The sequence below is a fragment of the Anolis carolinensis genome, chromosome 2 (assembly GCF_035594765.1).
Source record: "Anolis carolinensis isolate JA03-04 chromosome 2, rAnoCar3.1.pri, whole genome shotgun sequence".
NCBI classification, from domain to species: domain Eukaryota; kingdom Metazoa; phylum Chordata; class Lepidosauria; order Squamata; family Dactyloidae; genus Anolis; species Anolis carolinensis.
In genome coordinates this window covers 266,470,573-266,498,479 of record NC_085842.1, presented here as the reverse complement: position 1 = coordinate 266,498,479, position 27,907 = coordinate 266,470,573, and the positions used below count along the sequence as shown (strand labels likewise).

The 27,907-nt window shown below is 38.6% G+C and overlaps 1 protein-coding gene across 1 annotated transcript in view; it reads left to right on the top strand.

The window, feature by feature from the left end:
• lvrn (laeverin) overlaps positions 1–26,148 on the top strand; it is a 45,735-nt gene extending 19,587 nt beyond the window's left edge. The window contains exons 10-20 of the mRNA XM_062972168.1: positions 1,605–1,765; positions 2,590–2,666; positions 4,343–4,482; positions 6,898–6,953; positions 12,432–12,585; positions 13,580–13,674; positions 15,636–15,743; positions 16,483–16,653; positions 19,642–19,782; positions 22,240–22,303; positions 23,801–26,148. Coding sequence (XP_062828238.1) covers positions 1,605–1,765; positions 2,590–2,666; positions 4,343–4,482; positions 6,898–6,953; positions 12,432–12,585; positions 13,580–13,674; positions 15,636–15,743; positions 16,483–16,653; positions 19,642–19,782; positions 22,240–22,303; positions 23,801–23,947 — 1,314 coding nt within the window. The 3' untranslated portion in view covers positions 23,948–26,148. The remainder of the gene's footprint in view (positions 1–1,604; positions 1,766–2,589; positions 2,667–4,342; positions 4,483–6,897; positions 6,954–12,431; positions 12,586–13,579; positions 13,675–15,635; positions 15,744–16,482; positions 16,654–19,641; positions 19,783–22,239; positions 22,304–23,800) is intronic.
• Positions 26,149–27,907: the final 1,759 nt, after the last annotated feature.

The window sequence follows — 27,907 nt, the reverse complement described above, 5'->3', positions numbered from 1 at the left end:
AACGCCGACTCTTGGCTTAGAAATGGAGATGGGCAACAACCCCCAGAGTCAGACACAACTAGACTTAATGTCAGGGGAAAACCTTTATCTTTACCTAGAAACACAGGCTTATTTTTAAATCTCATTTTTTTATTTCAGAAACATACAAACTAGAACACAACCAATGACATATAAAACCACCACTTAACAGTAGTAAATCTACACCTTCTAATAGTAATAAATTAACTAGGTACAATATATTTGGAAGAAGCTTCCCAACCCTACCCTAGAAAAAAGTCACACAACACATTGTCCCATCAAAACTCTTAACAAAGCTCTCTATATTATCTATACTAGACAAAAATGACCTAAATTTCTCCTAACTTTGCTCGTCTTTCTGTTAATGACTTTTAATCACTAAACACCATTACAGGCCATTATTTAGATATTCTACCTATGTATTCTGCAAAGAGCTTCCAATTATTTTGAAAACATTATATTAATTTGTTTTTAAGAAGTCAGTTTATCAAATTCTGCAAAATGTAAGAGTTTGGTCAACACAGGCTCATTTTTAAGCTGACTGAGTTCTGCCCAGATCAACTTTGCAAATGCACTTGTGTATTTCATCTTTAGGAAAATAGTTTGTTTGCATGAACAGTGTGCTGTGCATGGGAGGCATCAAACACTTCAGAATGACTTCAGTTGCACCCTTGTCCCGTTTGAACGTTAGTGTAAGACTATGGATATTCTCTATGCCTAAGTGTGGCTTAAGCCAAATTAGGTGTTACTTTTAATGCAGTGTTAGGAAATAGGCCATGATAATTAATTGACAATTTACCAGATGAATGAAAGAGTTATTTTTTTTTCCAGATCACAGCAGTAATTTCAGTTTTCAGCAAATATGGAAGAGACACATGCCCAGCTAGGATGTTAGGAGGCAAAAGTTCCCTTGGGTCAAAGTTTTGCTGACATTCTACAATTCCAGAGGAAACAATCCAACACCATTACTTTTTTAATATTAAGCTATATATAGTTTCTAAATATATAAACTGGATCAGGGAAGAGGCTTAATCAAGCTGGTATTTCAGGACCTTGGATAGCTCTAGTCAGCCTGCTTTCTCTGACAAAGCCTGGTCCAGAGCCCGGTCCTCTTCCCATAAAGCTCTTTTAAAAATGGCTTTCTGGTCTGCAGATTAACATTCTTTGGCTCCCAAAAGTCTTTAGTATTCCCTTAGTGATGTGCATACTTTGTGAATTTCAGTCTTCTGGTGTACAGGGGGAAGTTTCAGATGTGAGTAACTCAGGAAATATGGTCAATAGAGATCTCTGTTTGGAAGTATCACAATCAAAGGGCATCCAAAAACATGTTTTTTTTAATTCTCATGGCTTGCACTGTTGGTCTTTTTGGTTTTTTATTGTTCTTCCTCTTATATACTCAGGCCTGTGGTCATATTTCTGATACTAAAATGCACTGCATTTCTGTCATTGTGTGAGCTATTATATAATCAAAAATGATGGGAATGTTAAACAAATGATGGGAATGTTCGTGCATTAACCATTTATGATATGTTAAATACATACACAATCAAACTAAGCTGTGCTCTAATCCTGAGCTTTTCTTGAAGGTTATAGATGAACAAAATGACACTCATTTGCCAGCTAAAGTAAAGGTTATAATGGACACTTGGACTTGCCAAGTTGGCTACCCGGTCCTGACAGTAAATTTCTCAACCGGAAATATCAGTCAAGATAGATATTGGTCAAAAAAAGATCAAAACAGCACAAAGTAAGTTGAGTTTTGGTAAATAATAGATTTGGTTTTGAGTATATTGACATACCTATTGGAATCTTATGTTGAGATCTCCTTGGCTAACACATTTGCCCAGTTCATATAATTCCCCCTTTTAGCACAAACCATTGTTTATCATAGTTTCCAAATCTGAAAATTGTATTTTGAATTATCCTTAATGATCAACAGCAAGCATTAGTACTCATTCTTGGTTATGCTAAATACAAAACTGAAAGTGAAATGATGTTTGGAAGAATGACATGGCCAATGTGTTGTTGAAGGCTTTCATGGCCAGAATCACTAGGTTGTTGTGCATTTTCCGGGCTGTATGGCCATGTTCCAGAAGCATTCTCTCCTGATGTTACCCAACAGACAAGAGTTCTTTCTTCCACCCTGGACCTTTCACAGATATATAAACCTCCTTTGCTTAGTTTTCCAATATACCTAACAACCTCTGAGGATGCCTGCCATAGATGTGAGTGAAATGTCAGGAGATAATGCTTCTGGAACATCACCATACCGCCTGGAAGATGCACAACAACCCAGTGACATGGCCATTTCTCATATCTCAAACTATGAACTGGATTTTTAAAATTATATTTTGTTATATATGTGTTATCAGTGAACATGTGAATTGGGATGTGTAACAAAGTACTGTTTCCTTTATCAAAGTGCTTTTCCTTTCCTCCATATAAATCTAAAAGATAGAGCTAAGAAAAATAGAAATATATAAAAATTGCAATAATGTTAATTATTTGGTGCTTCTTTATTTAATTAGGTTTTTAAAAAAATGTAATGATCAATTTTTGTTTTTCCTTAAGCAACACATGGATTATTCCAATTTCTTGGATAAGAAATGGAACTGTACAGCCTTTATTGTGGCTTGATAAAAGTAGCAGTAAGTATTTTTCCCCCCCACCAAGAATTTAGAAGTTTGTACTGTTTGTACATGTAGTTGGTTATATATTGCAAAGAAATCAATTGCACGGCTCAACATCCATACTTATATATTTATAATTCTTTTTCATAATGGAGGTGTTTATTTTTATGTAGTCAAAGTAAGAACACCCATATACTGCAGGCTTAGGAAAAAGCTCAAATATTTGAATATGTTCAGAAATCTTTAGTACCAAAAAATTAAGAAAGTAACACCTTCAAGAATGACTAACTGGCATAATTCAAAGCAAATGGACAACTGAAAAGAATTTCAGTTAAAAGAATTAAATGGAGAAAAGAATTAAATATTTTAGAACTGGACACAGTTGACTGGAAGTTGAAACAAGAATACTCCACACTGCATCATTTTTTTTAATTTTGGCATTTTTTCTTTGTCAGTAATGTTTATTGGCTTGTAAAGTTTGGTCCTAGGAAAATCCTTAGAAATTTTAGCCTAGGGGTGGTTCAAAGTAAAGGATTCATTGGAAACAGGCATGGCTTCCTTCCTATGTATAAATCTGATAGTTTGTGGCAAAGACTGTGATTAACACAAATATGAACATTCATTGTCCAACTCTGTTTCCCAAACAACACTCTTTCCTTCCTTCCTTATTCTAGATTAGGAATGGGGAGAGAAATTGCTTAATAAATGCCAGAGAAATCAATTCTTGTGTTCATCTTGAATATAAAATTACCAGAACGTTTGAAACCAGAGGTGTTAATATAGGATTTTTTTTTAATTTGAAAGAGTGAATTGAAATCAACCAAACTTATTTTATTGTTTGGTTATTAGGAAGAACTTCCTCACTGTGAGAGCTGTTCAGCAGTGGAAATCTCTGCCCCGGAGTGTGGTGGAGGCTCCTTCTTTAGAGGCTTTTAAATAGAGGCTGGATGGCCATCTGTCAGGGATGGTTTGAATGCAATTTTTCTGCTTCATGGCAAAGGGTTGGACTAGCTGGCCCATGAGGTCTCTTCCAACTCTATGATTTTATGATTCTATGTTTTAGCAATGACTCTTTTACATACAAAATTTAGCATACAAAATTGTATTATTTGGCATAGCTAACATTTTTAAAAATATATGTCTTAGCTGTGTACAAGCAAAATTGTAAATGCACACTATATAAAAGAGAAGATGCATACTGGTGCACCCTACAGCTATTTAAAGAAATGAATCTTTTTTAATTGGAGAATTGGAGGGGGATTGAAAAAGGAACCTCAGATTTCCTAGTAAGCAAGGTGCTTAGAAAATAGTTTTGAAGGTTCAGCAAGGAAGCACTTTTTCTGTTTTGACAGCTTGATCACTTATTTAAGGCCACAGTATAGATAAAGAGCCAGATGCTAACATTGCCTTTGGCATCCATGATCTATAGCAAGGGACTGCAAATTGTCATGTTTTCAGCACCAGGTTAAGAATCATGCACTATCCAGTTCAGTGTACAACACACCATGTCAAGCTGCTATTAAAATACAATTCTTGTGACTGTTGGTATTTCTGTGCTTAAAAATAAACCAATTTTTATCATTTTATTATAATTTTCTGTTGGAAGTCAGCTTTCAGTCTTCATGGGCATATATAGTTTTGCAGAACAGCATCACTAAATGTATGCTAACCTCTTTTCTTCCATGTGTCTGCAGAAATATTTCCTGAGATGAAAATTTCAGATGCGGAACGCGACTGGATTATTTTAAACGTGAATGTGACTGGTTACTATAGGATTAACTATGGCCAAACACACTTCAGAAAACTGGCCAAAGTACTTGAAAATGACCCAAAGGTAAGGCAGTGTCTGTAGTTGTTACATGCTTTTGTGGTCCTACACAATAGATGTTCTGAACCATTTCTTTAATTTTCACAGGGTATAATTGACAGACCCAGACTTGGGAGTCACTGAAAAGCTCAGAGCCCCCAGAGGAGCATCGTCCCAATTAATGCACAGTTGTTGTTTTGTTGTTTATTCATTCAGTCGGTTCCAACTCGTCATGACCTTATGGACCAGCCCACGCCAGAGCTCCCTGTTGGCTGTTGCCACTCTCAACTCCTTCAAGGTCAAGCCAAACGCTTCAAGGATACCATCCATCTATCTTGCCTTTGGCTGACCCCTCTTCCTTTTTCCTTCCATTTTCCCCAGCATCATTGCCTTCTCCAAGCTTTCCTTACATTTAATGATATGGCCAATAATCTTTGCCTCTAATATCCTTCTCTCCAGTGAGCAGCCGGGCATTATTTCCTGGAGTATGGACTGGCTGGATCTTCTTGCGGTTCAAGGCACTCTCAGAATTTTCCTCCAACACCACAGTTCAAAAGTGTCTATCTTCCTTGCTCAGCCTTCTTTATGGCCCAGCGTTAACTATGTGGATTTTCAATGCCAGTGTGATGTCTCTAATCGTCACTATTTTATCGAGGTTGGCCATTGCTGTCTTCTGAAGAAGTAAATATCTTCTGATTTCCTGGCTGCAGTCTGCATCTGCAGTAATCTTTGCGCCTAGAAATACAAAGTCTGTCACTGCCTCCATGTTTTCTCCCTCAATCAGTCTGGTTGCCATAATCTTGGTTTTCTTGATGTTTAACTGCAGCCCGGCTTTTGCGCTTTCTTCTTTCAGCTTGGTGATAAGGCTTCTCAGCTCCTCCTCACTTTCAGCCATCAGAGTGGTATCATCTGCATACCTAAGATTGTTAATGTTTCTTCCAGCAATTTTAACTCAGGCCTTGGATTCGTCATGATGTGTTATGCATACAAGTTGAATACGTAGGTTGAAAGTATACAGCCCTGCCGTACTCCTTTTCCAATCTTGAACCAGTCTGTTGTTCCATGGTCTGTTCTTACTGTTGCTACTTGGTCGTTGTACAGATTCCTCATGAGACAGACAAGGTGACTTGGCATCCCCATACCACCAAGAATTTTCCACAATTTATTATGAACCACACAGTCAAAGGCTTTAGAATAGTCAATAAAACAGAAATAGATGTTTTTCTGAAACTCCCTGCATTCCTCCATTATCCAGCATATATTGGCAATTTGGTTTCTCATTCCTCTGCTTTTTCTAAACCCAGCTTGTACATCTGGCAACTCTCGCTCCATGTATTGCTGGAGTCTACCTTGTATTATCTTGAGCATTACCTTACTGGCATGTGAAATAAGTGCCACTGTATGAAAGTTTGAGCATTCTTTAGCGTTTCCCTTTTTTGGTATAAGGATATTAATTGGTTTTTTCCTAATCTGATGGCCATTCTTGTGTTTTCCATATTTTCTGGCATATGGCATGCATTACCTTGACAGCATCATCTTTTTAAACAGTTTAGCTCCCGTCGTCTCCCAATGTACAGTTAGCCCTCCACATTCTTTAGGATTAGGATTTCGTCTCAATATCTCTTAAGCCCTCCAGCAAAACTGTTCAATCAGCCTCTGGCAGATCTTGACTGTAGAGTTGTACTGAAGGACCTGGAGATTCTCAGAGAGACCATATTAATCTAATCTCCAGAAGTTAGACTCTCAAATGTAGAGAGCTGATTACAATTGGAAATTGTTTCTCAGCAGAAGACATGGTTCGGTACGTAAAGTTTCTCATAAAACCCTCAGTATAGGTCTGTCTGAGATAAAGAAAAGTCTGAAGACAATGAATACACATCTCCTCTCTAAAACTGGATGCTAGAGGTGGCCCATGTCTACTTGTAGCCCATGTCTACTTTTAGCATCTGACATGGCAATAATAGTGCTTTAGGCTTGCTCTTTTATAAAGGAAGGGGAAGAGAAGGAGCCAAGCTACATGTAACTGATGTACCTTTCTTACATTTTCTGTTCTCGTACACACTTTAGGGATTGCATGCAGAACTTGAGACTCAAGGTGTTTATTCATGAGCGATAATATCCTAGATGTTTTCATTTTTGAATAATTGGGGGGCATTAGAGTATGAGGGGCATTATATTTAATGTGGGCATGAGTTTGACTTCCAGGTGTTGCAGCTATCTGAGGGCCCTTCCAGACAGGCTCTGTATCCCAAGATCTGATCTCAGGATTTCTGCTTTAAACTGGATTATATGAATCTGCACTGCCAGATAATCTGGGATAAACAGAAAACCTGGGATCAGATCCTGGGATATAGGGCCTGTCTGGAAGGGCCCTGAGAATACTTTGAAACGTAGGATATGTGAGTGGTTTAGATCTTTTAAACGTATGGTTCTTCTCTTCAGGTGATTCCTGTGGTCAACAAGTTACAATTGATGTCAGATGCTTATAGCATGCAGTGGTAAGCATATCTGTTATAGACATTTTACTCATATTTATAATTGAGTCTTACTTTATTTTTGACTGTCTCCTTTAAAAATATTGATGACTATTTTTCTGCCATCTCCCCGGAAAGGAACACTTTATCACATGGTTTGCCTCCTTTAATTAGTTTGATTAACCTAAGAGACCTAATGTAGAAATGATCTTACTATTGGCCATGATAGCTAGAGGACCTCACCAATGAGAAATCCAATTTCCTGTTTTAGTTTTTTTTTTTGAATAAATGTAAATTTATAAATAGACGGAGTGCTGGTATTAGACACAAGAATGTGAATGCACATTGCTGTGGCTTTAAAGAAAAAATGTTTGGAATTTTTGATTGAAACTTTTTTTCTCCTGAAAATAGAGGTTTATCTGAATCTTAAAAGTATCACAAGGCTTTCTTTACATCATAGCATTTGAGTAATAGGTCTCAATTCTAGATTTGCTCGGGATCAAACCACTTGGTTTTCTTAGCCTGTGTGCCTTTCTTCCTTTTCATATTTGGGAACTGTATCAGTTTACACTGACCTTAATGCACAGTTCTCCTGTTGATTCTCTCCCTGAGAAGGATATAGGACAGAATTCAACATCAAACTTCAGGATGTGTAACCAGGAGTGATTCATCCATATACTAATCGGCATTTGTAATTTGCATGTAGTCACTATTATGGCACTATTGCCATGTTCTTAACTGCCATCTACCAACTTGCTTTATTGGACATTCACCTCACTGAGAGAAGGAGGTTCATTTTTCTGGGGGATGACATTTTCTCCACTCTCCTAACCTGCAAGTGAGGCTGTAACAATCAAAGCAGGATTCTAGTCACATTTCCATATTGCAGCTGCTCTTTTCGATAGGCAAGGTCCTGGTGGAGACATCATTCACCAGTGATCCAGACTCCTACTCTCAGTGTGGGTGATACCTCATAAAGCCGGTCTGGAAGACGTTGCTTAGTTATGCAAATGTAACTAAGAAGCCTATGTAGAATCCTGACCAATAGTATCCTGAGTCAGTCATGAACAGAACAGGAGCCCTGAAATGGATGGACAAATGTATCACAATTAGCTCATTTTTCAGTCAATCCACATTTAATAGTACAATCTGTTTCCTCACAAGAACCACATACACTTGTATGTAAGTTGGCCTCATGCATAAGTTGAAGGCAGGTTTTGGGGTGAAAATTTTGAATTTTGATACAACCCATGGATAAACTAAGGGTCATTCTGCAGAAAGGGAAAAGTGCTAGTTTTGCCTCAGCACTCCAGCTGTCATGGCTACTGCTGACATTTCCCCGTCAAGGCATGCAAGACGCTTTTTGACACTCCATTCAGAGAAGAGGATGGTTGCTTTTCTGATAAAAGTTAAGGTACAGTGTTAAACTCTTATCAAATAAGTAACATTCCCTTCTCTGAGAAGTGTGGTGAAAGGCAAGAGTGTAGTCCATCCTAGGAGAACCTAAACAATATACCAACTCCCTCTAGCGCCAAAGAGCTGCCACTCTCATTTTTCCATCCAGGCATTCAAAAAGACCTGAAGTGGTGTCATGGTGGAGGGTGCAGTGGGGGGCCGGTCCTTGTTTTAGGTTCTTCTGAGATGGACTAAGCCCTTGCTTTTTTGTATCGACTCAGAGAAGGGGGTGGTTCCCTTTTGGGTAAGAGTTAAGATACAGCACTTATTTGGCCCATGGATTCACCAACTTTCATTTTTTATTGATTCTTTGACCAAAATTTCTAGATGTATACAGTGTTCCCTCACTTATCATGAGGGTTATGTTCCAGGACCACCTGTAATAAGTGAAAATCCGTGAAGTAGGGATGCTATATTTATTTCAATATTTACACATTATATTAGTAGTTAGATGGCCTTCTCCCCTTCACAAGACCCGGGGGGCAGAGGCAGCCAGAGAAATGGAGCAAAGGGGAAGCCCTGAGGAGGAGAAGCAGCAGCAACACCTCAACGGAGAGCTGCCCCTGGACCCGACGAGAGGAAGGCACATGTGCAAAAGGGAAACTGGCAGGCGTTGCCACTCAGACAAAAAGCGCGAAACAGCAAGTCTGCAATAAGTGAACTGTGAAGTAGCAAGGGAACACTGTACACTGTTTCGGGGGGGGGGGGGGGGAGGTTTGATTTTTTTTTTTTTAGTGAATCATGAAGAGTAGTTCCATAACGCAAATTCATGGGTAAACCAGGTTTGTTTTTTTTAAAAAACTGAACATTTCAGGAGGGGGTTGAACCCCAACCCCCCCCCCCCCCCCCCCCCCGCCGGCTTGGCTACAGCTCTGTGCACAAGTATATATAATATATAAAACTCTAGAAATTTATGGGGACTTATTCTTTCATTGTGCCTTTGGAACTGGAGTGAAGAAGTAAAATCCTAAATGTGATACAGGAGAATCATTTAGATGGATGGAACTGATTTTCAACATGTGCTTAGAAATGCGGCTTTGGTTATACCCTGCATGGCTATATCTCAAAAACACTTTCGGCTCTGTATTCTAAATAGGGGCTTCCTTCTTTGCCTCCAGCTGTTTCTTGCTCCTGACTTCTTTCTGCTGCAGTTCTGAGCTCAGCCACTTGGTCCGCTTTTTCCAGCCTCATCTGCTTCTTTCTTGATGCTTCTTCCACTTCAGCTTCCTCTTTTTATGAATTGTCTGCCCGGAACATCATCACTCAACCGGCTTTGAATGGTGAGTATATCTTGCTATCTGCTCCAACTGATTCTGCTTGGACATTCTTCCTTCTGTAATATCATTTAGTGGCATTGCCAACACTTCAAGTTAAATTGTGTTGGATGCAGCATTTTGTTCAACGCCATTTGGCTCCCCTTGGTATTGTGTAACTTTAGTTACTTCAGTACACTACACACCCCTCATTTGAGAAGTCACTTCATGTTTCATGTTGTATAGTTCTTATATGGTTTCTGCAGGTGTTGTACTGTGCAGCTGAACATAACATACTTAATCTCTTTATTTCTTCCTCATGCCCTCACTAAAATATATCCAGTTTTTGTTTCTTGAAGATTCATATTTAGTCTTCTTTTAATTTTGCCTATATTCTGAAAGCGATCTAGCATCCCCCCCCCCAAAAAAAGTTGGAATTGAAAAGACAAGATCTCATTACATCTCTTTTCATTCACATGTAGCAATTTTTAGATTAATTAACCTTTGAAGTAAATGATATATTTCAAAGCTGCCTCTCAATTACATGAGAATGGCATAAGGGAATTTTCCTTTTGGCTTCTTCCAGACAGTGGAAGACAGCTGTACTGTAAAATAATGAAATAAAATCTACTTCATGATGAATTGTTGATAACAATAGCCTCAATATTTTGAAACCTCCCTTTTAACTTTTCTCACTCTAATGGTTTTAAGTCCCTCCACCCTTTTTACGCAGGACTGCCTAGGAAATCAATGGTCAAACTTTCAGAATGGGCAGCTGGAAAAATTCAATGTCAAGCAACTTTTTTTCATGTTAGAAGGGAGAAACTGCAAGTTGCTTCTGGTGTGAGAGAATTGGCCGTCTGCAAGGACGTTGCCCAGGGGATGCCTGGATGTTTTGATGGTTTTACCATCCTTGTGGGAGGCTTCTCTCATGTCACCCTATGGAGCTGGAGCTCATAGAGGGAGCTCATCCATGCTCTCCCCAGTTGAATTCAAACCGACAACCCTCAGGTCAGAAACCCAACCTTCAAGTCACAAGGCTTTAGCCTACTGTGCCATCAGGGGCTCCTGTCATGCAATTTATAATAGCAAAATAACTTTTTATTTTGCCAAGTTTTTTTAAAAAACTTTGTGTTTTCAAATACATTACAATGTGTATCTACGGTTTGCTTCTGACACAATAAATAAATAAATACTTTTTAAAATTTCATGACATATGTCATCCTGGATATTTGATGTTGTTATTTGTAATCAAGTCAACTTTGATTTACAGTGACCTTATGAATAAAAGACCTCCAGAAACCGCAGTCATGAATTGCCTTGTTTGGATTCTGCAAACTGTGGCTTCTTTCATTGAATCTATCCATCTGTGATGCAGTTTTCCTATAGTTTTTCTCTTTTCATTGTGTTATCAAACTCCAGATATTGTTCGTGCAGAGTTACAAAATATTTTGCAGGGGCATAGATTGAGGCCCAGGGCCAAATGGCTGTGTCCTCTTTTTGTTCCACAGCTCAAACATGATGTAAAGACTACATTAGGTAGCCTACTGGATGTTAGGAATTGTGGGAGTTGAAGTCCAAAACACCTGGAGGGCCGAAATTTGCCCATGCCTGAGCTAGCCTGTCAGAGGCCTCCAAGGGTTGAGCAAGGCTCAGCTGCTCCTGTTGGAACAGGGAAGTTTGAGGACAGAAGAGCAGAGGTGGGCAGAGGGATCATTTTGGAAGCTGTATTGGAAGCACCAGGAGAGCCAGGGTTGGGCAGTGCAGGCAGACGAATCGCTGGGACAGGGCATACGGTGGCAGGCAACCTCCATTGGCTCATAGCCCGGAGCACTGCCTGCCCTGTCCAGCAAAGCTATCCACTGCTACCTCTTTGTCCCTTATAAATGAAGGACATGAGCCTGTAAATGTCAATCTGTTGACAGTGAACAGAATATTGTTTTATGAGCTTGGTTTCAGTTACATGTCTAAATTCCCCCCCCCCCCCAAGAACTACTACATTTTTCTTTGCTTGATTTCGTCTGCTGGTATGTCTAGATCAGGGGTCCTCAAACTTTTGAAGCAGAGGGCCGGTCTATAATCCTTCAGACTGTTGAGGGGCTGAATTATCATTTGGAAAAAAATACAAACAAACTCCTATGCGTACTGCACTTGTCTTATTTGAAGTGCAACAACAACAACGAAAGAACAATACAATATTTAAAAATGAAAACAATTTTTACCAACATAAACCTATCAGGATTTCAATGGAAAGTGTAGGCCTGCTACTGGCCAATGAGAAAGTCAAGTTAATTAGGATTGTTGTTGTTGTGTGCCTTCAAGTCATTTCAGACTTTGGCTGAGCCTAAGTCTAAAATTAATTATTTATTTACTGCATTTATTTACTACATTTATATCCCAACCTTCTCACCCCGAAGGGGACTCAGAGCAGCTGTACATACAATATATTATATTATTAGCAGAGCACAATATTAGCATTATATATTACTATCTTGAACTATACCACTATACTATTATATAATATGTAATATATAACATGTAATTAATATTATTATATGGTATTATTAGTATTATACTGTATAACATAATATTATTATCAATATTATATGTATATACAATATATTATATTATTAAAACTGATATAACATATTATATTATAAAACTGAGGGCGGGGGCCAGGCAAATGACCTTGGAGGGCCGCATCCGGCCCCCGGGCCTTAGTTTGGGGACCCCTGGTCTAGATAGACAAACAGAAAGCATATATCAGTTTCCTAATTTGATCTCTCTTCAATAGGTCTGGTTATCTTGAGTATGGTACTGCATTATATTTCACTAAATATCTTGAAAAAGAAGATGAAATCGCATTGTGGAATACAGTGCTTTCTTATCTAGACACACACACCTGGGATTATATTCGGGATGACTATGAATTATATCCAGTTTTAAAGGTATCTACATTCTGAATTTTAGACTACAGATTAATTTTAACATCCTATGAGTATGCGTTCCTTGTTTTGCTTTGTTTTAAGCACCTTGTATGTCCCCCATTTGGTTTCTAAAGGGTTAATTAGGAGTGTGTCTTGAAAATAATGGAATTAATCTGCAGTAGATTGGTACTATTGGCTACTTTCTGAAATCTCGGCTACACGTTTCTCAGCATTGTTATTTATTTATTTATTATTTACAATATTTGTATTCTACCCTTCTCACCCTGAAGGGGACTCAGGGCAGATCACAGAACACATATACGGCAAACATTCAATGCTGTTATACACAGACAGGACAGACAACAGTACAGATAGAGGTATATAGGCATTTCCCATCTTCGGTGTCCTGGAGGTTGTGCTAGATTCCGTCCACAAGGGGTGCTGTCGCTCTATCTTCCATGTCGAAGAGTTCACAGACTTCCTCCTTTTTTGATCATCAGCATTTTTCTGGTATTTTCTTGTAGTGCCATTTAAATACCTCCCCCCTTAAGCAGTACCTATGTATCTACTCACAGCTGTTTTTGATCTGCTGGGTGGGCAGTGAGCTGGGCTGAATGTTAGGGTTAAATTGGTGAGATTTATTGAGGCTGGTGGTTAACCTGCTGTGTTAAAGCCCGGCTTGGAGTAGTATATCAGAAACTACATTTCCTTTAGCAGGGCCCTTTGTGTTTAAGCGATATTGTATGTGTGCACATATGCATGTACACAGGGAATGCACGTAATTATAATCAGGTTTGGAAACATTTTCCACAAATAGAGCCCAGTTTCTATAATAAACTATAGAAATCATGTGGACAAAGGGAGAGAAGAGAGACTTGCAGAGTATTTTCTACTAAGATTAACCTTATCAGCCTTGTATACCTCAAAGGTTAAATCTTCATTCTTACTCCATGTTGAAGAAATAAAATAGTGTGTTGAAACTTTTAAAATAATCTGTCTCTCTTTTTTTTCAAAGAAATACTTCTTACCACGAATATTACCAATATTTCATCATCATGCATCTCTCCTTCGTGGGGATTTTGAAATGGAGCCAGCTATCTATATTACTACGTGAGTATATTTAAAACATAAGATAATTAAGATAGAAAAAACATCAAACATAAGATAAAACATATATTTAAAACTAAGATAATTGCCATCTTAAAACCTGGTAAAGATGCCTCCAATGCCAGGAACTATCGACCAATCTCCCTCTTATGTCATCTATATAAAGTCTATGAGAGGATGCTATTAAATCAACTAGGACCTCTTATCGAACCCAAGCTTATTGCACAACAAGCAGGTTTCAGACCAGGGAAACACTGTACAGGTCAAATTCTTCATCTGACTGAACATATCGAGGAAGACTATGAGAAAGGCTGCATCACGGGAACAGTTTTTGTGGACCTTACGGCAGCCTATGACACGGTGCAACATAGAAAAATGCTGCATAAAGTCTACCATATCACCCGGGACTTTGATTTTACAAAAACTGTCCAGACCCTCTTAGAAAACCGCAGCTTCTATGTGGAGTTTCAGGGCCAGAAAAGCAGATGGAGGAGGCAAAAGAATGGTTTACCCCAAGGCAGCGTTCTTGCACCAACCTTATTTAAGGGTTGTTGTATGTCTTTCGGGCTGTGTGGCCATGTTCCAGAAGCATTCTCTCCTGACGTTTCACCCACATCTATGGCAGGCATCCTCAGAGGTTGTGAGGTATGGAGAAAACTAAGCAAAGAGGTTAATATATATCTGTGGAAAGTCTAGGGTGAGAGAGGTCAGTGTGAATGTTGTGTAGTTAATCACTTTAATTAGCATTGAAAAGCTTATCTGCTGTCTTCTTCCTGCCTCTGGGGCATCCTTTGTTTAGAGTCGTTAACTGCCCTTGGTTGATTCATGTCTGGAAATCCTCTGTTTTCAGAGTATTGCTTTTTATTTACTGTTCTGATTTTTGAGTTTTTTAATACTGGTAGCCAGATTTTGTTCATTTTCATGGTTTCTTCCTTTCTGTTGAAGTTGTCCACATGCTTGTGGATTTCAATGGCTTCTCTGTGTAGTCTGACATGATAGTTGTTAGAATGGTCCAGCATTTTTGTGTTCTCAAATAGTATTCTGTGTCCAGGCTGGTTCATCAAATGCTCTGCTATGGCTGATTTCTCTGGTTGAATTAGTCTGCAGTGCCTTTCATGTTCTTTGACTCTTGTTTGGGCGCTGCGTTTGGTGGTCCCTATGTAGACTTGTCCACAGCTGCATGGTATCCGGTAGACTCCTGCAGAAGAGAGAGGATCCCTCTTGTCCTTCGCTGACCGTAGCATTTGTTGGATTTTCTTCGTGGGTCTGTAGATAGTTTGTAGGTTGTGCTATCTACAGACCCACGAAGAAAATCCAACAAATGCTACGGTCATCTGCCCCAGTTCATTCACAGAGCCACCCATCAGATGACATAGGCTGGCTTCCAGTGGGGCTCCATGGGTGAACTAGGGTGGCAGTGTGGTAAGGCACTGCGCCGCCAACACGATAGCCTCCTAGTGTTTCATTAGGAACAACAGGGCTTCCACAGGATTAAGCTGCATGACAACGCTTCCCCACGTGTGATGGGGAAGCATTAGCTGCTGGTCAGGGTGTCAGAACTGCTCGCTGCTGGCAAATCATAACACTGGACCTCTTCCATGTGATGAGGACTTTAGCCATGAAAAAGCTGCTAATTCTAGCAAATATGTATTTGTTTGAGTGACTGGATTACTAAATCATGTGAGCATAAACTGTTCAAAATCTATAAAAAGTATAGAACAGAATATTGGATTTGAAAGTAACCCAAAAAACTGTTCGTACTTTCCTCAGACTCAAAAACAATTTAACGTCACGTCTGCAAATATTACCCAGTCAAGATGTATGGCGATAGAAGGCAATCACGTGAATGCAAATGAAATAGCTGTAGTGGAAGCGTGCAATGATACATTAGTTACCACTAATTTTGATGTAATGTAGCATATTTAATATGTTTCTTTCTATTGCATTTTTGTCTCTCTTCTTAGAAACAATTTAGAAAAAATATTTGAAACAGTGTGTTGGTTTGGGAACCACGACTGCTTAAACCTTATTTCTGAAATCTTCACCAGAAGAATGAACCATCCCAATAATGAGTAAATATGATCTTTGCACATAAATATACAAATAGATTGTCAATTAGAAAACACTTTTCTTAAGAGTCGGGGAGTCAGAATGAGGTGCATCTCATGTAGGTCCACGGAGGACAAAAATTACCCTACTCCCTGAGAAGATCCCTAATCCTGATACAAGGGCATGATGAAATCAGTAATTTTATTTTCTAACAGTTTGCTGACTGATTTTATTAATTTTTTATGACAAAAAGGCATGTTCCCCGCTCAGTCTGTTCCACACCAATAGAAAAGTAACAGTAAAAGCTACAGATGAACGTGTAGCTATATGTTATATCTTAATTTTCATCTAAAAATCTGTCACATAAATTGGCATTTTTACCTCATTGTATAACTCATTGATAGTGGGAACTCAGCTGGAACTGGTAAATCTGTAATATAAAATGTGGAATATCATATATTTAGATAAATATCTTATAGGGTTCAGGGGAAATTACTCTTAGATAGTGAGTCAAACTCTTAGGACAGTTTTGTGAGGGAAAACTAAAGCTTGTTACAGGAAAGAACAAGCAGGATTTTAAGCTGTAATGGTTGATATTCCTCTTGTTTTATCCAATCCTTTGTACTTAGTGGGAATTGGAGCCCGGTTTACTTCAAATTTTATAATTCATAGTAATGTATTTTAGTATGCTTTATCTTATTTTTTCTGTTGTGAAGCAGGGTGTTATGTCATGTTAATTCTAAGTCATATCCTCTGTTTCAGGGGTCCTATCTGTTTTAGCACATTTATGTGTTGCTATGGTGTTCGGATGGGCAGTGACAAAGAGTGGGACTTTTTATGGGAAAGGCAAAAGCAGAATGTTACAGAATTTGATGAAGAATATCACATATTATCTTCTCTGCCCTGCACCAAGGAGCCATGGCTACTTCAAAGGTGACCTTAATTAACTTACATTTTTAGTAAGGATGGGCTATAATTTGACAGGCCAAGAACACAATAGATAGTAAAATTATATATTTCCTTCAACTCCTCTGGACAGGGATGAGTTGCTAGTCACATAACTTTGCAATCTCATTGCCATTGTGTCCTTTTTGTGTTTGTTTTAAAAATGTTAAAACTTCAGCTACATTTTTTTATTTACTGTGGGAGCTCAATAACTGAACTAAGGATAAAATGAGGCAGAAATTATTAGACAACCATGGTTATTTTTGCATTAAAACAAAAAGACTCCAGTGACCCTTCTACAGCTTTGTCTTACTTCTTTCTGTTTTAAAAGCATATGGCACTTTATCACTGTTACTTATTTCCATGATACAGCACTTTATGAAACCTGTCCCCACTGGTTTGCTTTTAATTACTCTGATTTTATCTGCTTGGATTTTAATGTATTTGTCCATTATTTTATTTTGTGTATTGTTGGAATGTTTTATGTTTATGTCCAATATTGTTGTTGTTGTTTCGGGCTTGTCCCTGTTGTGAACCGCCCTGAGTCCCTTCGGGGAGATGGGGCGGGATATAAAAATAAAGTTTATTATTATTATTATTACTATTGTGGCCCTTTTTTCTTGTTGGGAACTACCAAGAAAAGTGGGATCTAGACTACCATGAAATGCAGTTAACCTGCAGTATGGACCATGTATTGCAGCCCCAAAATGCATGATATGTCAGTGTAGATTCAGCCAATGTGTTGGAAAGGAAGTGAAGGAATGACAGTAGCTAAAGGCCTGCCTCCACTGCTGGTTTCCTGACCAAAAAGGACACAATGAGATTGCAAAGTTATGTGACAGGTATGTGAGAGTAGAGGCAGTTAGAACTTCTCTTAGGTTCTCCCAGGATGAACTGATTTCTGCCTAGCATCACTACAGAGAGATGCAGCAAACATAGCAGTGGTTGCAGCAGTGGCCACAGCAAAAACAACAGCCAACTGCCAGCTGCCACTTGGGGGAGAAAAGTGGCAGTGGTAGCAGGTAGGGATGTGTGATCCATTCAAAAATGGTTCAAAGGTCATTACAAAACTGGGGGGTTCTGGCGTTTCATTTCTAAAGTGTTTCTAAAATATAGTTAGTGAAAATTTTGTTACTATAATGAGAGTAACACTATTTCATTATAGTTATCACATCCATTTAATTCATGTTGCTGTTTTATTCCTTCTATTCTGATGGCACAGAATGGGGAGGCCCTTCCCGGAATGAAAATAAACTCGAGACAAAAGCAGACAGGAGTGGGTACCTTGGGCCTATACATCTGGGCCTGCTAGGGCCTGCAGCCGAGCGCTGAGTAAGGAGTGCTGCTTACTCCGTGCTCAGCTGCAGGCCCTGGCAGGCCTGTGCGCGTAGGCCCAAAGTGTGTAGGCCTGCCAGGGCCTGTAGCCAAGCACTGAGTAAGCAGCACTCCTTACTCAGCACGGCTGCAGGCTCTGGTAGGCCCGCACCTGTAGGCCCAAAGCGTGTGGCTTGCCGGGGCCTTTCTGGGCCTTCACAGTTGCCAAGCAGTGGACAGCAAGTCCCAGCAACTGGCAAGCCGCCATCCCTACGCCAAGGATCTTCGATGAAGAGACCTCAGCAGCGGTAGTGCAAGGTAGGTTTCCCAATTGAAGTGGGAAACAGCAGCAGCCCTAAAACTATGGGGAAGGGGAGCATTTGTATAGGATCACCAGCCCATTGCCACCAATAAGATGAAAAGATTCATTTTTTTTTTTGGATTTGAGACAAAAAAGCTAATTCAAAAAGAAGCCGTTTTTGGAAGTGGCACTCAAAAAACAAAAATGGGCCCATACGAATGAACCAAACAGAAACAGATAGCGATCCTATACTAATTACGGGACTAGTAATTGCACATAATTACTATAATTGGGGAAACTTCAGGGGCTCCTTTCTCCCTCATTTTTACAGCTATTGGGGTGAAACTCACTACAACGGTAGAACACATTTACCACTCTTAGCCCACTAAATTTCAGAACTTTTCAATTATCAAGAGATTTTTTAGGGAATTAAGTATTTATAAACAACATTTTAAAATAATAAATATGTTCCTATTTTGAAAGTATTATTTCCTGTTTAATTGTGTAGTCCTTTACTTTGAAAGTAGTGGTTCTACACCAGGAACTTTGTTTTTGTGCCAAAATCTTTCCATCTCACCCCTTCTCAGCTAGTTCCTGTAAGAACCAAGGGCCAACTATTCCACCATGGGGGGAACACCAGCCCCCTCTCCACCTCTTTTCTGCTAAGGCATCCTGAAAGGCTGCTGGAGAGGAAGTTGATGCTTTGTTTAGGTCCCCTCAGGACAGATGAAGTTCTGAGAGAAGCTAAAAAAAGTACTGATCTCCTTTATTCTGCCCACCATAGTGTAGAAGTGGAGAAATGACAAAGAGCTGCTGCTGCCACCATTTCACTCCCCAGGCATTCAAAAGGCTGGAAGTGTCACCACAATGAAGACAAATAGGCAGTCCTACCAATGGGAGAAAGTTATTCTTGACTGTTTTACCTTAGGCAGATATATGAGTGAAGGTTTAGAACTTGCCTTTTGATAGCAAACTTCCACATAGATTTCGCCAGTACGTATTGTTCTAGAAGAAACCGACTGATGCATCTTTGAAATCACAACTTTTTTGAAACTTGGAGAACAAGGTTGGTGAGATAGTTTTCAAAGAACAATTAATCAAGCTTCTGTAAATGTTTTCAGCTTCAGCAGTGGCTTGATCTTAGTTGTTCTAAACATATACCCTGTTTCACAAGGTACCCTAAATTTGACTTTAGGAAGTAAGATTTTTTGATTCACAGTATAATTTCAGCCATGTAGTTTTTTTTTGCTTTGCTTTCCTATTAAATATAGACCAGCGTACACTCACCTTTAATGCATGTGAGAAACATTTACATTTAATAGCATTAATCTTATATTTATTGTGAATAAATTTCTTTACAGATTCTTGCAGTCTATCATTAATGAGTCTACAATTGAATTTTTTTATGTAAGACATGGAATTGGAAAAGTGGCAAAAAATGAAGTTGGTCATCGTATAGCATGGAAATTTATAACAGACAATTGGGAATATCTGTACAATAGGTATGAAAAGTTACTAAACTTTTGATATAATTGTATTTTAGTATGTGTTTCTTATGCTAATTTGTTAAGGCAGATAGCTATTTCTTTCCCATAACCTCTCATTCACTATGGACTATGCAGGAGCAAGACTTGCACTATCTGCAGTCCACATGCATCACCCAAAGCCATTTTTGTGACTGCCAGGATCCCATAAAAATTGTCCTTATTTTTATTATTGTTATTATTAATGGAGGAATGAGGGCTGGAATCCTGTTTGGCAGTTACTAATGCATAATCTAAAGTTATATACTTGTTGGGGATTGTAGCTGATAGATGGAAGCTCTTACATGTTCCCAGAGACACTCTGCAGAATGATGCACCACTCAGCTTTGCAGAACAAATAACACAAGAACTTTTACTAAATCCAAAAAGATCAACAGAGCAATGGTATTTACAATAGTCCCTCTGATTGCTTACAGAAACCAGCAGTTAATAGGCAATCCTTTCTTAGTCCATGTATCTACTTCAGTGAAGATCAGCAGCAAGCAAGGCCTCAGAAATAGTCAGGCCTCTCTGAATACAGAGCCATTTTCTTTCCAGCCAGTACTCAGAAGACTCTCTCTCACACACACACAGAAACCTGTTCAGACTGGTTCTCCAGCAGCAGGATAGCAACAATTACAATACCAATTCCCCAGCTTCTTGCAAACTGAGCCAATCGGCTCCATGCATTTGATTTTCTAGTTAACACACATATAGTATCTTTGCATACCATGACACTTGTGACTAGTTCATAGACCATGTAGGGATCATGAAAGTGACCCATTTCCACTTACCAGGAAGAAGTCACTACAATTGAAAGAGATCTGTTCCCCTGGCAATTGGGACCCACCTTGTTGACCCCCCCCCCCCCAAATGAGCAATCTCTGGCACAAGAGAGAATTATGACAGGGATCCTGCTTTTACCTGTCACACCAGGGATTGGTCACAGGATGGGATGGGACTTTGTCTGCTGCTTTCCAACAACAGGGGAATTGACTCCTGTTGATTGCAGATGCTGCTTCTTAATCAGTGTACTATATGTACCTTTAAGTCTCCTCTTAAGCCCAGAACATAATAGGGTTTTCTTAGGTGGATTCCGATTGGGTGAGGGTTAAAGTCCACATACCCCCATAACCCGCGCTTTCTGGGGGGAGGGGGTAGACACCATCCAGATGCCAAAGAAACCTGCCCAGAAAATCCTTAAAAATTTAAAATAACTTGCTCTGGTGCCATTACCCTGGTGCCAAAGCTCCCTAGTGCATAGAAATGATGTGCCAGGAGGCGGCGGCGGCGGCGGCGGCGGGGGGGGGGGGGGGATAGCCCTCTGGGATTTCCAGGTTTTCTGGGATTTTTAAGGGGTTTGGGTGAGGGAGTTACAGCCCTTCGGGTTTTCCGGGCTGATTCAGCCCAGAAAACCCAAGAGGGCAGTGCGGTAGCCCCAGGACTACCTAAGGGGCAGTCTACAAAGGGCCTATACTGGATTGGGCCCAGATCTTTCAGGAAGACCCAGGTCTAAGCCAGTACCTAATTAATTTACCTGTAGGGTTTACCTGCTTTGTTCCAAATTAATTTTTTTACCTGAAACATCATTTGGATGCCTTAGGTAAAAGTCCAAGAGGGCTTGTGTTTTGGGCCTTGTGTGAATGGGTCCTTAGTATGGATTACTCAGAGGTGATTTGCTATTGCCATCTTGTATCCCAGCACTCCTCAATGCTAACTATGCTAACAGAGGATTATTGAAGCTTACAGTAATGTATTGTGCATGATGCCTACCCCTGAAGTGGCTGAATACAGAAGGGGGAAAGAACAATGGGTTTTTGCAATTATTGGGATAGTATGCTTTATCAGCCTTGTTTTACCCTCTCCATCATTCTGATTCAGCCAGGAATTTTGGCTTCCTGATTACTAAGGAAAATAATGGTCCTCATCAGGTTTGCATGAAGGATGCTTTAATCTGCCTCCCCGCTATAATTCGGAGGCAGCCAAGATCGCTGTTTTCACACTGTAAGAGGATCGCTGAGAGAAGGAGTGGCCTGGATGAGAGAAAAAACAGATATCATTTCCTCACCTGCTTTAGCCCTTGAGCTTTTCTGTTGTCAGCAGTTTGTGATCTTTGGCCTCTTTTCCATAGGAAAATGCACTCCTTGATTCTCAAAAGGTTGTTTGCTATAGCTCTGGGACAGGCATGGGCAAACTTTGGTCCTCCAGGTGTTTTGGACTTCAGCTGTTAGGAATTGTGGGAGTTGAGAGTCTAAAACACCTGGAGGGCCGAAGTTTCCCCATGCCTGCTCTAGGATAATCCATATTAGCAATTCCATCAGATTCCTACAAAATCATCATGAATATGAACAGAGGGAGGAGAAAAAGTTGTATGTTATCACCATTTTATCAAAATATCCACTCCCTTAGGAATGTTCATAACACTTTCTGTTACAGGAGTAAATTTGGAGTGCTACGTGATTTCATGGCATCTGTCAATACTGATGTAGAGGTGCAAATGGTAAGCAGAATAATTGAACTACAGTAAATGGATATAACACAAAATTCTCTCTCTAAAGCAGTGGTTCCCAACCTTTAGTCATCCAGCTGTTTTGGACTTCAACTCCCAGCAATCCCAGCCAGCTCACCAGCTGTTAGGAATTGTGGGAGCTGATGTCCAAAACACCTAGAAGACTAAAGGTTGGGAACCACTGCCCTAAAATGTGAAGAAAATAGAAATGCATTTTATATTTAAAATTGGATTGAATTGAAAATTGCAGGTGGGCCCATAATGTGATTAAGGTAAAGGTAAAGGTTTTCCCTGACATTAAATCTAATTGTGTCACTCTCTGGGGGGTTGGTGCTCATCTCCATTTCTAAGCCAAAGAGCCGCCGTTGTCCAAAGACACCTCCAAGGTCATATGGCTGGCATGACTGCATGGAGCACCAGTACCTTCTTGCTGCAGCGGTACCTACTGATCTACTCACATTTGCATGTTTTTTAATTGCTAGGTTTGCAGAAGCTGGGCCTAACAGTGAGAGCTCACCCCGCTCCCTGGATTCAAATCGCCAACCTTTTGATCAGAAAGTTCTGAAGCTCAGCGGTTTAACCCACTGCACCACCAGGGGGCCCTTAATTAACATTAATTAAAAATTAATTTAATTAATTACATTAATTAAAAATTAATTTAATTAATTACATTAATTAAAAATTAATTTAATTAATTACATTAATTAAAAATTAATTTAATTAATTACATTAATTAAAAATTAATTTAATTAATTACATTAATTAAAAATTAATTTAATTAATTAAAAGGAACCCCCAGTGGCACAGTGGCTTAAACCCTTGTGCTGGCAGGACTGATGAAGGTTGGGTTGCTGACCTGAAGGTTGCTGGTTCGAATCCAACCCAGGAAGAGTGTGGATGAGCTCCCTCTATCAGCTCCAGCTCCATGTGGGGACATGAGAGAAGCCTTCCACAAGGATGGTAAAAACATCAAAAAATATTCAGGCATCCCCGGGGCAACGTCTTTGCAGACGGCCAATTCTCTCACACCAGAAGCAACTTGCAGTTTCTCAAGTCTCTCTTGACATGAAAAAATAAAATAAAATAAAAACACCACTGCATCTCTGATGCCTTTAATGGAAATCAGAATCAGGTGACCTTAGCCAGCAGTCAGTGTTGCACCAAAACTGGATGGATGACTGAAATAGAAGGGCAGCTCCTGGGAGGAGTGGGACTTTTGGAGGGGAGATTTTCTTCCCAATTGACTCTCTCGGTCATAGTCAATTCTGTGGTTGGATGGTATTGTTTTTCTGCAGTAGCCTCAAAGTCAGGAAATCATGAGAATTCTTTTCATCTGTTCTTGTGTGATTCCTCAAAGATATTTTCACATAAAAAGTGATACGGGCTTTGGAGGTTCCCAGGTTCTATGTGGTATCTTAACAGTTCTGAAAATGCATACAGAAAATTGCATAACAATTGAAAACTTACTATAGATATTTATTTTTTTAGATCCAAGGTTTTCTTAACAATACACTTGAGCCAGAACAAAGTATACAAGCAACTGAAATTGTGCTGGAAGCAAAATCTGCTAGGGAAAAAAAAAGAGAATCACTGACGAAAATGATCAAGTGGCTAAAGAAAAATATGGATGGCTGACATTTGAGAACATTTCCAAATATCTGTTTTGTCTTGGATTTATCTTAATATTTTTAGAAGATGGACTTTTATTGTATTTGGAAAAAAATGGAAAAATGGAATGTCACTTCATGTTTCAGATAGAAGTTGTCTTGTGATATGCTGTCCAGAGAAAAGGACATTGTTCTGGTGACAAAAATATCACATTTCAACCCACCCAGAACATATTTGCATATCTTTGAGGAATACTTCCTTTTTATGGAAATGCACTTTAAAAAACTGAGTCTAAACAATGTCTAAGAATATCGGAGTCTAAGAATATCTTGAACCATAAACAAAGGGAACAAAGGATATTATAGTTATCAGAAATGGAGAAGCAGATGCTAGAACAAGCCATCACTCTGCTTTGTGACTGGTGTGCTGTGTGATGTCACATCCAGCACAACAGTTTTCCAAATTCATTTTTTCAGTGGAGATAATGACAGTAGAGCCATGTGTTCAGTTACAGTATTAATATATTGTAATCATTGCTGGCAGTGATCTGTAGATGCATAACAGTCATTATTTTTACTCTAGAGATTTTTCTACATCAACTCAAATGTATGTAAATTTATTTTATAAATATTCTCCAGATTTTTACTCCACTGACTATTTTGAAATCTGGTAAACAACCATGTTTAGCACTTGAATCATTAATGTTCAAGCGGCATATTGTTGCTTATGTAATATAGGGATGTATTTATGTGTATAAGCATGACCAAAACAACAACAACAATAAAGAATAGCTTACAGAATTACTTTCAGTGCCTTTAAACATCTCTTCCACATAGTTAGATTTTAGGGTGCATCTACACTGTAGAATTAATGCACTGTTGAAATCCACTGTATCACAGAAGGCAAAATTTTGTCATGTCTCATTGTTTTCATTGCTGCTTTGATATGATGGGCATTTGTAGATCAGGGCATCTAGTATACCTGCAACAAACTTACTGTCTGAGCACATATCCTCATGTAGCCAGAATATAACTATCCATACATACAAAACCCCTAAGATTTCAACATACTGTTGGAATCCTATGTGTGTCAGATTGGAATGAAGTTTCCTTGAAGGACTCCTTGGTTGAAACCTGAATAAAGCATTCCCAGTTCCAACATTTTGTTGCAGGTCCTGCTTGTTGAACAAAAAATGTATTTTTGTTAGCTGCACATTACCCAGTTACGAGCTTACCATTTTCAGAGTGGAATTTATAACCGAAGTTCAAAGAAAATATTGTAGATCCTCTATTTCTCCTAAATTCAGAATAATTTCCATGTTGGAAGGGCTTGTTTTACACAAACATAAGTATCCTCAAGATTACAATTAGTGTGTATAATGATGGGAATCAAACTATGCACCTCATTGAATCGTTGTAACACATTGTATATTGAAATATATCCTATGGACATGGAATAACTCTGTATCTGACAGTGAATTCTCAGATTGGAAAATGCCATTAAAAATTTCATATGAAACCACCCCTCCTTTTCCCAATGTATTCATTTTGGTTCTCAATGAATATTTTAATGAACTTGATATGGGTAATTGGTTAATGTTTACAAAAGCAATTTGAGAAATAAAATTAAAATGCCTGTATAGTATTACTGGGTATTGGTTTTGGTGCAGATAAATAGATGGTGTTTTGCCAGCCACATAGTAGTTTGAATTTCAAGACAGTCTATAGCATTATTTTTATTTGCAAGAGCACTGAATATTTTTAATGCTTTTGTAATAAATGCTTTGCTTATATTTATTTGTTTTGATCAGAGTTTATATGATTACAGGAGCAAGCATGCAAACAGTACCATTTTCTGACTAAATGAATACTTTGTGTCCCCCCCTTCTCCATTTTCATACTTTTGTTGGAATATTCAAAGGACAAATATATAAATTTCAAATAAGTATTATCTGGTACATCTTCTATATATAGATTCTGTTCTGACCATTAGAATGGAAGTGCAAAATGAAGAAATGTGTGTTTTGATACATATATACAGAAGTTAAAAACTATATGTGTGGATTGAGCACTGATGGATAGTTTTAACTTACAAAACTCAAGAAATTCAACAGCTTTGATTTCTACAGTGTGTTCCAATTTACATTATAGTGCAAAACTATGTTTATATTGAAGTTCTGTTGACTATATGGTACCAAAGTAATAATAAACTTTTATTTCAAAACTGTTGTTCATGGTATTAAAATGTGCATTTTTCTAGGAGCACATAATATTCTTTTCACATTGTCTCCAGAATCCTTGCTTAAAGGATGCCTCAGGTGTGTTAATAGTGGTAGTTGGCATAATCACAGGGTCCACTGTGTCCAATTAGGCTTGCAAGTAACAAACAAGCATCCTTACTACTAAGGGACTGTTTGCAGGTATACAGACTATTAGGTAATTTTGCGATCAGTTGAATTTACGGCATGAAACTTCAAAAGAAACACAGCTTCAGATGGCTTCTTGCAGTTTGGCTTTCCCAGTAGTTAGGTTTTGTTAAAGAACCTGTGGAAAGGAAGTGAACATTCTTGAAAACAGTGATTTAGGTAAGTAATGTTTGGTTTATCCTTTGGTCTTTGTGATGATTACTTAAAATTCTGAAACCTTACATCTTTTAAGTTATCAGACAACATTACCAAAAAAAACCCTCGAAGATTTTTATCTCTGTCTGAAACTGTCATTATATATTATTGCAATCATGGTACTTAACACATTATTAATACTTATTCATATGAACTATGACATGTTCCTTCTATGTATTCCTATAATAGGGGAATGGAAAAATAAATCAAGTGGTTAAGTAATATGCTCATTCAAGCACAAGGATTTTATTGATTTTTTACAAGTCACTGTGAAATATGTAAGAAAGTATTCAGAATACAGTAAGTTTTCCTGTTATTCTAGATGAGATTGGAATGGACAAGACCTCTATTTGTCCTTATGAGATTATGGTCTAGCTCTAAATTTTTAAAGTTGCATACAAGGAGACACATAGTGCCATCTTCTGAATAATATGTTTAAATCTAGCTTGGTAAACTAGTGAAAATACTAAAAGGTAGCTTTGACCTGTGCTTTTTGTGTGTGGGCAGGACATTGTTTTTATGCTTGGTCTTTGGTTTCATTCTTTTGGGAATAGGATAGGGAGTGATGTCAACTCACTCCAGCTACAGTAATTGTGAGGCAGTATGCTTCATGTATCCATGATAAATCACTTTGAAGTCCAGTTAAAAAGGGGAAAGGAGGGGCTGATGCCTCCTCCATCATTAAGTGGCCTTATGTCAATTAAGTGGAGGGTAGAATAGCATTATTTAACTGGGGGAGAAATTAAGGGTGGGCATATTGTAACTAGCATCTCATTGAGAAATTTCAGCTGTTAAGATATCTATGAAGTATGGTTAATTCATATTTCAAATATTAGCAGACTTAATGTGTCTACACACACACACACACTCAGAGTCCCAACTTCTATATTGAACATGTAGGAATAATAATAATAATAATAATAATAATAATAATAATAATAATAATAACAACAACAACAACAACAACAACAACAATCAGGTGACAGCACAATTGATGAGAAGTAACTGAAAAAGCTTAGAAGATATGAGGATTTAAAGATCAAACTGCAAAGACTCTGGCACAAGCCAGTAAAGGTGGTCTCAGTGCCTAAAGACCATGGCCAGCACTTGAAAACAATTGTCCCTGAGAAAATTACTATCTGTCATCTACTCGGGATCTGTTCGCATTATCTGCTGAAACATCACATAGTCCTAGACACTTGGGAAGTGTCCGACGTATGATCCAATACAAAAGCCAGCATAGTGGTCTTGTTTGCTGTATACTAATTTTGTTGTGTATCAAATAATAAGTTTTTTATTAATTACCTGCTGCTTCTTGCAGTTCAAGGTGGGGCACAACATAATTAAAATTCATCATCATCATCATA